At 44.8% G+C, this 14,443-nt stretch overlaps 1 protein-coding gene across 1 annotated transcript in view; it reads right to left on the reverse strand.

The window, feature by feature from the left end:
• Positions 1 to 14,443, reverse strand: part of EVC (EvC ciliary complex subunit 1) — a 95,686-nt gene that overhangs the window by 57,272 nt on the left and 23,971 nt on the right. The window contains exons 3-7 of the mRNA XM_083155625.1: positions 13,884 to 13,967; positions 10,181 to 10,413; positions 7,212 to 7,296; positions 2,025 to 2,123; positions 380 to 517 (exon numbers count right to left, since the gene is read on the reverse strand). Of these exons, the coding sequence (XP_083011751.1) occupies positions 380 to 517; positions 2,025 to 2,123; positions 7,212 to 7,296; positions 10,181 to 10,413; positions 13,884 to 13,967 (639 nt within the window). The remainder of the gene's footprint in view (positions 1 to 379; positions 518 to 2,024; positions 2,124 to 7,211; positions 7,297 to 10,180; positions 10,414 to 13,883; positions 13,968 to 14,443) is intronic.

The raw sequence follows: 14,443 nt of genomic DNA on the forward strand, positions 1-14,443 counted from the left end.
ATATTGGACTGGGCCGGAGTTTGCAGATACAGTAGGCATAGTGTAAAATACAAAGACAGAAAACTTTACAGCTGCTATATCTGGAATGTGACTGTTCCTGGTCATGCACAGGGCAGACAATCCAGAGCATCTGTGCAGGATGACACGTCCATATCGCCAGGACGATCTGTGATCAGAATCTCCTATGTTATTGTTCTCCCCAATCTTGAATCGCTCTGTTCACAACAGTTCCTTCCCTTAATGGGAAGTTCTTGGCTGCCCATGACAGATGCTGGAATTGCTAAGGTCTATTACGTCGCAACAGAGCTACAATGCCGGGACGTTGTGCCCAGCCGGCTAATGGCATTTATAATACACAAGTTGTTAGTTTGGAACGTACGTTTTGCATGAGATGGTCGGAGTATTCTCTCTCCCTTCTCTCAATGTCCTCCATAGTCTGGAACTCTGAACCTTGCCCACGTGATAACTTGCTTGCAGCTACCCCAGAGCGGTATTTCTGTTCCAATTCCTGCACCTCCTGAAACAGACAGAAAATAGCAGCAATGTCCTCTTACAGTACATACATTGACGGGTGTCCCACCTTCAGATCTTTAGGTTTTTAAGCTTGTATATTCACTACTGTTACTTTTATTAAATTTGAATACTGAAACTTTATGTAATTTTGTCTGTTTGGCAAGGATAATGTTCTGTAATCTGGAGTTGATTTATCGGGTGTGGTGTGACGTCCCGCTCGACAGGATTAAGACATTCATTACACTGATGTCGGAATCTCTAGGGACCCCGACATGGGGGCTAGCGCAATGAAGCTCGCCATCTATTCTATTCTCCCTCTATGGGGTCGAAAACCACCACAAGGGAGAATGGCGTAAGTACTGTAAGTAAGTCTGGATTTCGACATCGGTGTAATGACCGTTGGAATCATGACCGCTGGGAGGCCATCTGGAACCCGATGTAGCAAGCAAAAATCGTTGAAACGTGGACCATTGGAGAAGGTGCCCATAGCAACCAAACTGCTTTGATGAAGTACATTCTATGAAATAAGAATATATTAATTAGTTGCTACGGGCAACTTCTCCACTTGTTATATCAACCGCACAGTCTAGTCTCTAGTATATGGCACATAACTTTCATTCAAACACAGCCTGTAAAATGACAGCAGCTGGTTAACCGGTCCATGCTTTGATACATCTCCACCTTCTAAGCCCACAGGCTTCTATTAAGCTTGGTGAATATGGTAGCAGCGGCTAAATTTCCAAAAACTGCATTTTTGGTAGTTTGGCTGCATTTTTAACTGTCACGCATCTCGCCCAATGTAATAACAGAGCATGAGAGAACTGTATGCGGAGACAATCCCAATTCCCTGGTGTACTCGCGTTCCTCCAGTTGATGGAATCCAACAATGAAAGTTCCTCCCCGCACGTCAGCCTCATTGTACTACTACATTCAGTGGTGTTACAGTGGCACTGCAGCTCAAACGGTGGCTTGGGGGGGGGGGGCACATGGTCTCCAATGGGTCTGGTCGTCCATATGGAATCTATCAAAAATGTCCCTCCGCCTTAGAGGAGACAAATGCTAGAAGTTCTACTGGACAGATGCATAGATGCTAGAGGACCTACTGGATAGTATATATCGCTACCCGAAAGTTACAGATTCCGGACAGCGATATATATCGGTAATGGCAATGGGCATGTAAATCTGTGGCAACAAGCATGTAACCCACTGGTAACAAGCAGAAAACTACTGGCAATGAATAAGAAACCCCTGGCAACCAGCATATAGGTAAAAAAAAAAGTTATGATAAATGTATTGAAAGGAAAAGGGGGGGGGGGGGGGATTTGCACCAGAATTTCTAGTCATGCTAAGGACTACAAGCTCCATCATGCCTACTGAAAACTATGGCTGCTTAGTGGAAACTGACCTCTGGAAACAAGTGATTACGAGCGTCTTTTGAACTACAACTGCCAGCATGCTCTGTCTAAACATGCATGAAGTAAAAAAAAAAAAAGAGCAACTTGGATCCTTACACCGTCCTGTGAAGAAAGGATGTGAGTGCACAGGTCCCTATCTATCTTCTTCTGCAGCAGCAGGTCAGTCAGGTTTATGCGGAGGATCTGAGCAAACATCTAGACAGCAAAATTATAGAGAGGAAAAATCAATGTTGTAGTAATGCAGGGCACAGAGGTCGCCGCGTAGCAGTATTACGCCTCATATAATAGATACATCTGCAGTGGCCTTTAGCCCATAAAAACAAATTGTTCACCCCCATTTTAAACATCAACGTAACATCTATAGTGATGATCAAAATTAATTGCTATAGTAAAATAGTGACACATTATAAAGCAGAGGCAACTTCACACATATGCTCAGGAGAAAGCAACAAGGTCATTATATATACACTTGGCAGAATAACTGCCAAATGAGAACAATGGCACTTTGCTTTATCAAGGAATGCAAATTAGGCCTAATAGAGACTTCTTCATGTTAACGTTTAAAAGGGTTTATTCATTCACTAATGTATGAATAATTTGTTACTTTAATTTACTTATCTCGTAAGTGCCCTCCTGGAAACTTTGAAGAAAGAAAAAGAAAGAGAAAAAGAAAGAAAGGAAAAGAAAGAGAAAGAAAACAAAAGCGAAAGAAAGAACGAAAGAAAGTGAAAGAAAAAGAAAGAGAAAGAAAAAGAGAAAGAAAGAACGAAAGAAAGTGAAAGAAAAAGAGAAAGAAAAAGAGAAAGAAAAAGAGAAAGAAAAAGAGAAAGAGAGAGAAAAAGAAAAAAAAGAAAGAGGAGAAAGAAAGAAAGAAAGAAAGAAAGAAAGAAAAAGAAAGAAAAAGAGAAAGAGAAAGAAAGAAAGAAAAAGAGAGAGAGAAAGAGAATGAAAAAAAAGAAAAAGAAAGAAAGAAAAAGAGAAAGAGAAAGATAAAAAGAAAAAGAAAGAAAGAAAAAACAAAAAGAAAGAAAAAAACAAAAAGAAAGAAAGAAAGAAAAAGAAAGAAAGAAACAGAAAGAGAAAAAGAGAAATAGAAAGAAAAAGAAAGAAAGAGAAAGAAAGAAAGAAAAAAAAAAAAGAAAAAGAATGAGAAAGGAAGAAGGAAAGAAAGAAAAACCAATACGATTTGTCACCTTACTTGTGGTTTTTGAAAAATAATGGAAGCAGACTGGTTGGTATTTTGTCTCTCCACAATGTTTGATACAAATCCCCCTTTAATACACTAATTACTTCTTTTTTTCCTGCTCATTAGCGATGCCTTCATGTAAATAGCAGCATTTATTATTTTGGTTTCTGACCAATATTTATCTGCAATTAAAGGGCAATGAGATAAACAATAGTTTCTGATGCTAGAAGGACATGACTGATAGGTAACGTCATTTATTTTACAATATCTTGCATGGGGTCATCTATGGACAAAGCCACATGAAGATGCAAGGTTAGGTAACAAAAAAAAAAAAAAGGTTCCTTTAACAAGAAATTGTTACAGTCTTATTACTTTTTTGTTTTTAAATCTCTTGGTCCTGAATGAAAAGAGAACACTTCCATGTTGTATAGATGAGAGGAGTATCCCATGACTAGCCACTTGGGGGCACTGTTCTGCAGGTCATAGACAGAACATAGTGACATTTTAACTTTGTGATTTCAGTGGGCCCTTAGACGAGAGTGCTCATTGTTATGTAAATCGACTAGATTTTCCCTTTAAAAGGAAATATTGTGAAAAAGGGAAACATATTAGAATATCATCTTGCAAAACAAATAATTTGTGAGAAAAACAGAAATGGTAATCGGTCGTTCAGCTTGATAATAATGTAAGCCTTGAATACACGAACATATCGCCTATGAATGAATGTGATTACTGTTCAGAAAACAGTCATCCCCAAGATTCTGTGTTCTGTGCTAGGTGCAGAGCAAATGGCTGTTATGGTTTGAACCAGACTGGATATCTGGTGGTCAGCCAGACCGAAGAAGTAGAGAACGAGCATCTCCTACAGTGGAGCGGACCCAGGACCAATTCCAAAGCCATAGCATCTTTGTTTTTTAGCCTACCTAATCAAAATGTGATTAATCCAGGGGTCCCTAAACTGTGTGTCGTGACCCAGGGTGCCTCAGGACACTTGCAGAGGTGCCCTGGGTTGGTGGTCCTGTCCCTCACCACATAACTGACCCTAAGGATCAGGGTGGATGACCCAACGCTTCCTTAAACTAAACATGACTAAAACTGAACTTCTAATCTTCCATCCACCGAACATCCCCTCTTCTCCCACTATCTCCATCAGCATTGGTGAAACCGAGTTCACCTCCACCGACCAAACGCGCTGCCTTGGTGTCATCATTGACTCCTCCCTCTCTTTCACCCCCCACATTCGTGCTCTCTCACAGTCTTGCCGCTTTCACCCCCGCAACATTTCACGCATCAGACCATTCCTCTCCACTGACGCGACCAAAATTCTCATTCACTCTCTTGTCATCTCCCGCCTTGACTACTGCAACATCCTTCTCTCTGGGCTACCTCTCACCCGCCTCGCACCTCTCCAATCCATTCTTAACCCTGCTGCTAGGCTCATCTTCCTCTCCCGCCGCTCTACCTGCACCTCCCCCCTCTGTCTATCGCTTCACTGGCTCCCCATTCCTTTCCGAGTTCTCTTTAAACTCCTCACCACCACCTACAAGGCTCTCTCCTCCTCCACCGCTCCTTACCTCTCTTCACTGATCTCTATCCACACTCCCTCCCGTCCTCTTCGCTCCATCGCTGACCTCTCACCTAATCACCTCCTCCCACTCCCATGTCCAAGACTTCTCTCGCGCTGCCCCCCTGCACTGGAACAACCTCCCACCACCCATCAGGCTTTCTGATTCCCTTACCTCCTTCAAGCGCTCCCTCAAAACCCACTTTTTTCGACTAGCCTATCCCTCCTCCTAACCTCTTTTGATCCTCCTATCCTGCCTCCGTTCCTACTTATCCTGGTGTTTTTCGTTCGTCCACCCACCTATTTTTAGTATGTTAACTCTTATGAGTAGGGCCCTCCTTCCTCACGTACTCACCCTACCTCTTTACCTCACCAGCGCTCCTGCCCTGTTCTTCCCTTCTTCTACTTCATCTTCAGTCTCCTCGACAATTTTGACACCTACTTCTGAACTGATGCTGATTTTAGTTCTACCAGCTATACCCCTATTTATACTGTATTTTTCAACACACCCTGTACGTTACCTTGTAATTTGTTTTTTGTTTGCTATGTACGGCGCTGCGGACACTTTGTGGCGCCTTATAAATAAACGTACTACTACTACTACTACTACTAAGGATGACATATAAATATAATTTACTTAATTTTATTTTCTAAATTTTTCAATAAGAAGCAATTGGCATAGGAGTGCCTTGAAGAAAATTCTGGGTACTTTATATCCTAGCACGGGGCCACTAAGCTAATTGCTTAGTGAACTATTCTGCGTAGGGAAATCGCATCGCATTGCATGGGCCATTTTAGTGCCATGCGATGCGATTTTTTAATGTAATTTATTCACTGCTCTGTGTGCCCCAGGGGATCGCATCGCACCTCCCGCAAAATCGCATACGTGTGCGATGTCATTACATTAGCTATATAATAATATGATTGTATGACATACAAAGAGGTTTTAGGCACCCCCCCATTATCCACGCCACCCCGAAGCGTGGCGAGTGCAGCGAGCACCGCGAGGGGCGGCGGAATGCGTCCTTTGACTTTTTCATACCCCCACTATCCACGTCGGCGTGGAGTTGACATTATGTAGTGTGGCGAGCGCAGCGAGCCACTGAGCCGGAAGCGTGGCGAGCGAAGCAAAAATTTAGGAACCACTAGAATAATCCCTAAACTGGTTTTATCTAAATTCAAATAAATATACTGTATCATATACATTATGGGACTGACACAATGCTTAACATTAAGTGGCTGTATTTATTCTAGGATTGCGCCACAGAACTCAATGCCTATATCAGTGGTTCCCAAACTGTGTGCCTAGGCACCCTGGTGCCTCAGGACACTTGCAGGGGTGCCTTGGGTTGGTGGACCAGGATCAATTCATATTATTTATGGTCAATGTACCAGGGAAACCAGTGCTGGTGGCTGCCAATTATAATATATGGGGACAAACAGAAGCAAATCCTGTCCCTCACCAGATAACTGTGACATACATAGGTGTGCACACATTGAGTGTTAAGGGTCATAAAGATATGATTTTGACTGTATTTGCATGTACTGTTAAACATAGTAATTAGAAGATTAAAACTGAAACAGGCAGGATATAATGGTGTGACTGAGAGACGTTTTATATTGTAGTGAGTGCATGCCTGATTGGCGGTGTTAGACAGACCCAATGGCGGTGTTAGACATACCCAATAGGTGGTGCTAGGCACACCGCTTTGACAGTACACCCCCTAATAAAATGTGCTGCGCACGCCTATGGTGACATATAAACACAATGCACTTAATTTTTTTATTTATTTTCTGAATTTCTCGATAAGAAGCATTTGGCCTAGGGGTGCCTTGAAAATGTTTTGATGCTCTAGGGTGCCGTGATTCAAAAAAGTTTGGGAACCACTGGTCTATATGCAGGGCTGTACATCTTTTTATGACCAGATCGCTCATTCATGGGCGGGATTCTGGTCACCTGTTACTTGGCTAAGGGGGAGATTCTCTAAGAATCTCCGCCCCCCTTCGCATATTTAATTATCGCATATGCTGTAACATATGCGATAATTAAGGCAAAGGACAGCTCTTGCGTTAAGAGCTGTCCTTTGCGGTGAGAGTCGCCGGGTCCCAGCAGGTCCCGGCGGCTCTCCCCTCCCTCCCACACCCAGCAGCAGCAGCGCCGGGCTCTCCTCCTCCCTGCACCCGGAAGAGGATCAGTGCAGGGAGGAGGTCACAGGTCCGGGCAGCACTGCGCTGTGCTGCCTGGACACAGGTGAGGGGGGAGGGGTCGATGCGGGGCGGCGGGGGGTCGGCGGAGGGTTGCGATAGAAGCCCATTGGCTTCTATGGGGCATCGCCAGATTTTTCAGGCGATGCCCCCCGCCGCGGTAACCCGGCGGGGGATGCTTACAGCATCCCAAAATGCGGTAAAAACCCTGATAACGGGGTTTTTACCGCATTTTTAGCTTAGAGAATCTCCCCCAAAAGTGACCAATCGCCAAACAAGACATCCCGATACTGAATATCTGATGAACACTAATGTCAGTTGTACTTACGATATGTTGTTCTTGCCTGAGTTCAGTGTCAAAATCAGGCAAGCTTTGTAAACACAGGCTGTACAGGCACAATTTAACGTCAGCGCTGAGAAAAAAAAAAAAAGACACAAACATCGGACTATAGCAACAAAATAGGAGGCAAATCTACAACTACCAAAATAGCAAAAATGTGTCCAACTTGTTTACTAGACATGATGAGCATTTCAAATGCACTGGTACTGGCATGGGTTCCTCCCTGTGCATACGTGCTGGGCACTAGGACCCATAGTCTGCAGAGGGAAGTGACCTCTGAACTTGTGCTCCTGAGGTGCAACGCCCAATACCTGCATTTACACTTTTTTGTTATCACTGCTACCGTACAATTCCTGGGCGTGGCATAGCAGGTCAACTTGCACAAGCTCGACACAAGCAAAAGGTTGACATGAAAATGTTGACATGAATGTCTACTTTTTTGTGTTAATGTCGACACCTAAGCACATTTACCATAAATGAAAAAAAAAAATCATAAAAAATCCATTTGTTGTGTCGACCATATGTTGTCGACCGACTGACTTTCAACCTACAAACGGGATGTCAGACATCCCGATACCACCGCTGGTTTCTGAATTACCGCTGTGTTCCTGCTTATCCAGTTACTGCTGTGCGCCAATAAACCCAGCATCCTGTAATGGTCACTATCACATCCGCTGTGCATCTGCTGTAATCACCCCAAAATGTGGGGTAGACCACCAGGATTAAGGTTTCACCGATGAATATGTTATTATGAGTTATATAGGAAATCCGTTTTATACCACACGGCCTGCTTACATGGTAACATCATTTAAAGTATGTTAAGATGGACTCTTTTTGCATGGTCATATTCCCCGATAGAGAGCTTTGCAGGTCAACCTGAATGAGGGCCTAAACGCGTAACCTGCTTCTTTTCGTGCCAAGAGATTTATATCTGCCAAATCCCATGATAGTTATTGAAAGACACCAGTTTTCTGTCCTTGATCATTGCTTGGATGAACTGGTCAAGAAAACCCTTAGCCTTACGAACCATCGCTTCAGTGCCGGCATAGATTATATCTGTGTTCAGAGCAGGACCTTGGCTGAACAGGTCTTTGTGTGCAGGAAGACACCATGGAGGTTCCGCTGCCAAACCCTCCTAGGCTAATCCAGAAACACCAGGATAAGGACAGTCTTTTTTTGGCTTGTTGCCCTGTTAAATCCATTGGACACTAACCATTTTTTTAAGCTGGCCTTTATATCAAACATCCATAATACCTATGGGAATATATAACAGACAGCACTGTATATTTTGAAATATGCTGATCAGTGCTCTATCCACCTGGGGAATTAGGTCCAAACATTTGGCATTTTTTGCGTCCTCGAAAGGCAATCCAGAAGCAAACAATGTCCTTTCTGGTGCAGGTTCCAAATTAATTGTTAGTATCAACTCTGGTAAAAATCCCCAGCACAAGACAAAGCTAGACACTGGCAATCTGCTAGGATAGAATTCAGTTTTTTCCCAGAAATACAATCTTCAGAAAACAATAGTCTGATGAAGTGGGCAGCAGTCCTGTGAAACGCGTAACAAAGATTATAAGGTTCATCAGATGCAGTACCAGATGATTAAGGGCCCCATTTATCATTGATCGCATTTACAATGCGATCTGGGCGGAATATTACCGCCCAGGATCGCATTGTAAAATGCGATCATTTCGCCCCAATGTATTATCAGCTGTGCGCTGGGACAGGGCTCCGAAAGGAGCCCGTCCCTGCGAAGCGCTGACCTGGAAGCCAAGGGGTCTGCGCATGCGCGGTTATGCGCTGCCCCCCCCCCGCGCGACCCCCTGTGACCGCACTGGGGGGGGGGGATTGCAGCAGGGATCGGAGATTCCTGCTGCGGTCCCCCTTAATACATCTCAGTGCTATTTAATATTTGCAGTTAATCCGTTTCGGGGATTTAACCGCAAATATTACTTAATAAATGGGCCCCTAAAACACCTCTGTAGTGATGGCATACTAAGAATCTCCAATAAGCTATTTGGAAAAACGTGGTGCTGACTATTCAATTGGGGGAATCAGCTCCAGAAAGGACATTGTTTGCCTCAGGACTGGTCATTGGATTATGTTCTCATAACGGATTATGAAAGCAATGAAGTGGATTCAATTTGGGGTGATGTGGCATTATGACAAGTTGGGACGATTGGCAACAGCTTGCACCCATCAACGCCCTTAAATCACCCAGATTCCGACCCTAAATAGCACATTTTAGTATGAAGCTCCACAGGGGATGTGTATTATAATAATGCACAATGCCTGACTAGAGGGTGTACAGTTGATGTGTGCAATGCACATATTGTGCTGACGGACATCACACTTACTAGCATGGACTATAAAACATTTAAAAAAAAACAGTTACACAGGGGTAAAACATGGAAACGCTAGTGTGTCAGCAACCAGAGGGGAGGGTGTATCAAACCTCCTAAATAGGACAAGTGGAGGTAATGCCCCATAGCCAATCAGATTCTAGCTATAGAATCTGATTGGTTTCTATGGCCAATGCTTCCACCTGTCCTGTTTAGGAGGTTTGAGAAATGGCAGTTAGGAGCAGACCCTTAATCTCTCTTTTTACGATCCACTATCTCTTGTTAAGGCTTAATACATTTGGCCCTATGTTCTTTATCCTTCATGGCTCATATCTGACCAATACAAGTTTGGTATAGGAGATCGACACTCACTATGTCAACAATGAGCCTGTCAAGTTCACAAGGCATGATGGGACTTGTAGTTTAACAACAGCTGGAGGGCCATAGGTTGGACGTGCCTGGCCTACACGGTTATGTAATGTGATCCAGACATCGCCATACTCACTGTGGACAAAGTAAGTAATTACCTGCTGACCGCATCCCCAATTTTTTGAGGTTATATCATTTAAATTTAAAATAAAAAATTCACTTGATTTTACGATCATTTTGTGTTACCTATTACATATTAGGACCTCTGGGAAGCTGCTGACCCTGGGGAAGGTTCTCTCGTAAAATCTATCCAGGCTTGTAGTAGAATGTATGGTGGTGGAGGAACTGCCCTCCTCCTTCTCCGCCTGGCTCAGGGATTCCATGCTGCTCCCCGCCGAGTCCTCAAACATCTGGTTAGGCAGCCGCTGGCGCTTGCTGTTCTCATGCAATGATGGGTTTGATGCTCCATCTGCAAGAGGCTGGAACCACAACCAGGGAAAGCAATGGTTACTTTGCTGGTCAGATAGCCATAAATGAACAGAAGGAAATGCTGGATGAGAGACTCGTTCTGAATACATAGTCTACCCTCCGGTTGTGTCTTCTGATTGACCGTTTGTGTTTTAACCACTCCCCTTCATTAGAACTGAGACTGTATTGCAGCCATCTATGGTATTTGCATACCGTATTGCCTGGTTAGATTATTGCAGTTTTAGATCATACACTATTGAAGTTGTATAGGTCTGACCTCTGGTTTATAGAAGATGTTTTTACATCACATTGGGCGAGATTCACCAAAGTGAAAATGCCGTAAAAAAACCATTTTCGTGGGTTTTACAGTATTTTCATATGCGGCAAAGCCCCACCGCCGGAGCTTCGCTGTAGGGGGTTACGCCAGGTCTAGATGGCGTAACCCCATGGAAGCCCCCCGTCGATCAGCACTGCACCCCCCTCACCTGTGTCCGGGCAGCCTCCTGCTGTGCTGCCCGGACCAGTGATCTCCTCCTCCCTGCACAGCTTCCGAGTGCAGGGAGGAGGAAAGGAGCACCCACACAGCGGGTAAGGGTGTAGGGAGGGAGGGGAAAACCCGCTGCACAACGCTGGTCTTCGCTTTGGCGTTAATAATCGCATATGTGATTATTAACAATGCGAATGCCGGCGATGTACAGCGGGGGTTATTAGTGAATCCCGCCCTTTGTGAGCACAACAGAGTTAACCTGACGTTTGTAATTATTGCTAATTTCAGAGAGCTTCTATCTAGAAGGCCTAGCAGGCCATTCAATTAGTGGTAATGTGCTACTAATGCCATCAAAGGGGAACATACATTTCTCCTAAATCAGCTGTACATTGCTCCAATTTGAATTGATTTTCTAGTACAGGTCGGGTCTGCCTTATCCGTGTATTCCAAAAACCGAAATAATCCGAAAACCGTGATTTTTCCGAATTTTTTTTTTCCATACTTACCTCGTCCTCCAACATCCACGGCGGCCTCCGGGATCATCTCCGGTTCCAGGGGCGTATTGTGTGAGTGCGCGGGCGCGCCGGTGAAGTCACCGGCGCACACTTGCACAATGCACCCCTGGGACCAGAGATGCCGCTGAAGAGGATCTTAAATGCCACCGTGGATGTCGGGGGGGACCATCGGGGTACTACCAGGGGACCAAGTAAATATTAAAAAAAAATTCCAAAATCCGAAAAAATCCCTTATCCAAAATGCTTGTGATCCCGAGCATTTCGGATAAGGGATACTCAACCTGTAGTAAAACGTATAGACCGATGAATATAAAAAAAAACGTTGGAAGGTACTGTGGAGCTAAAGTATGTAGAAGATATATTTAAGCAAGGGCCCTAACTGAGCCCCTCCAGCAAATCCGGACCTGGGTAATTAGAACCAGCTACCAGCTCTTCCCACTCAGCTCCCCTGGATCTACCACTTGGAGTACTTATAATTGATCAAAATCAACAAGAATGCCGTCTTTGCCTTTGTTACTAAGGGCCTTATTCTAGTTCACTCTTAGAGGCAAATTCCTTCTCAGATGGACAAAACCATGTGCACTGCAGGGGGGCAGATGTAAAAGGTGCAGATAGAATTAGATTTGGGTGAGTTATTTTGTTTCTGTGCAGGGAAAATACTGGCTGCTTTATTTTTACACTGCAATATAGATCTCACTTTGAAGAAAAACCCCACCCAAGTCTAACTCTCTCTGCACAAGTTACATCTGCCCCACCTGCAGTACAGATGGTTTTGTCCATTTGAAAAGGAATTTGACTCTAAGAGTGAACTAGAATAAGGCTCTAAGTCACGGTCCACTGTGCCTTACACATTTACAAACAACACTGACATATACACTTTTACGTATTCATAGTGACACACATCACTGTGGAATACTTGGTTATGCTGGTGGAGCAGCATGTACTGTATTGCACCAAATACTCAATTGTCTAATGGCCCCCATACACTAGGGCGACTTGTCCTTAGGACAAGTCGCCCCCGACTTCCCCCTGAGCTTCCCCGGCTGCTCCCTGGGGGAGCTTGATTAGATTGGCACTTGATGTGCCATTTTTTACATGTGATAAATCGTCTCGATTTATCACATGTAAAAAACCCGGGGAGCAGGGGGGGGGGGGGGGGCTAAGAGGTGAGAGCTGGTGGGAGCAGGGGGGCTGGGGACGCTGCGGGGGACACATCTGTGTCCCCCGCTGCTGGGGACGCTGCGGGGGACAGCGTCTGTGCGGCGAGAAGGTAGAGGGAGCAGGGGGGGCTGGAGACGCTGCGGGGGACACGTCTGTGTCCCCCGCTGCTGGGGACAGCGTCTGTGCGGCGAGAAGGTAGAGGGAGCAGGGGGGGCTGGAGTCGCTGCGGGGGACACAGGCTGCATAGAGCCGGGCAGGGGGAGCCGGCCGGGAGCTGTCAGTAATGAATAAAAAAAAAAGCCCATACAATGAATGGGCAGCCTGTGATTGGCTGCTGAGCGCTCTCTCAGCCAATTGCTGACTGGCTGAGAGAGCGCTCAGCCAATCACAGGCCGCCCATTCATTGTATGGGCTTTTTTTTTTATTCATTACTGACAGCTCCCGGCCGGCTCCCCCTGCCCGGCTCTATGCAGCTTGTGTCCCCCGCAGCGTCTCCAGCCCCCCCTGCTCCCTCTACCTTCTCGCCGCACAGACGCTGTCCCCAGCAGCGGGGGACACAGACGTGTCCCCCGCAGCGTCCCCAGCCCCCCCTGCTCCCTCCACCGCCCCACTAGGTCCCAAGTCGGGTGGTCGGACGTGCAGCAGGTCCGACCACCCGACGCAGATCCGATGCGCACGGGACCGCGCATCGGATCTGAGGGGACATCAAAACTAGCCGATTTTGGTCCGATTTCGGCCAGATCCGACTGATCTGGCTGAAATCTGACCAAAATCGGCTAGTGTATGGGGGCCTTAAGGAGTAAAGATGGTCATACATCTACCAGACCTGGCTGGTTGGAACGAAAACCTGTTGATATCTAAATTACAGTTTTTGTCAGTTTTCCAGCATTTCGAAGCAAATGGTCAACTCATCCTTTATCAGGTTTTTGTTCCAACCAGCCAGATCGGACAAGAAATCTGTAGCTGCATGGCCAGCTTTGGTGGATTTGTTCTTTGGGCCAGATACACCATGCATCAAAGAGTGATAAAGTACCAGCCAATCAGCTCTTTACTGCCATGTTACATGCTGGGTTTGAAAAATGACAGGTAGGAGATGATTGGTTAGTTATTTATCACTCTCCCCTTTATCACTTTTTGAAGCTTGGTGCATAGGGCCCTCATGTGACCACATAAAGATAATTCATCTAAAAATGTCCTAGAATAAAACAAAAACAGAGACTATTAACAAGTTTCTACTGGGAGGAATCTAGTACACCTGAATACACCTTTATCTCAGTATACAATGATAAAAGGCCAAGCATACATCCAAAATCCTTACCCGAAACTTTTGGTTTATTGGATAAACAACCTTGGCTTTTAATGCAAATGCGGCAACTCCACTGTTTGGTAGCTGGTCGCCTTCCTGGAAAAAACAAACACAGTATATTATTATTATTTAATTCTTAACAGTTTCTTATATAGGGCACACATATTCCGCAGCGCTTCACAGAGAATATTTGAACGTTCACATCAGTCCCTGCCCCAGTGGAGCTTACAATCTATATTCCCTTACTTGTCGGGGGTTGGTACCTGCGCACCGAATCTTAGGGCTAGCTGCCGCACTCACGGATGACTAATCCGTTGGGTTTGATTTGTAGAACAATTTGGTTTTAGTGCTGCGCTCTGCCCTTACTTATGCTTGAAAAGGTGTTGTACTCAAATGAATAAATGAATGGAAAAGGTGGGTTTTACTTTAAATAAAACAAATCTTTACTGGTGATCGCAAAATGATACTATTGATCAATACAATGATTCAATTAGTTAAACACTTTGATGTATACACAAAAATAACAAAATTACAGTAAATGTGATGGAGATCAGGAACTCTGTAATTCAACA

This window comes from Crinia signifera, chromosome 1, assembly GCF_055691185.1.
Source record: "Crinia signifera chromosome 1, ASM5569118v1, whole genome shotgun sequence".
In the NCBI taxonomy this organism is placed as follows: Eukaryota; Metazoa; Chordata; class Amphibia; order Anura; family Myobatrachidae; genus Crinia; species Crinia signifera.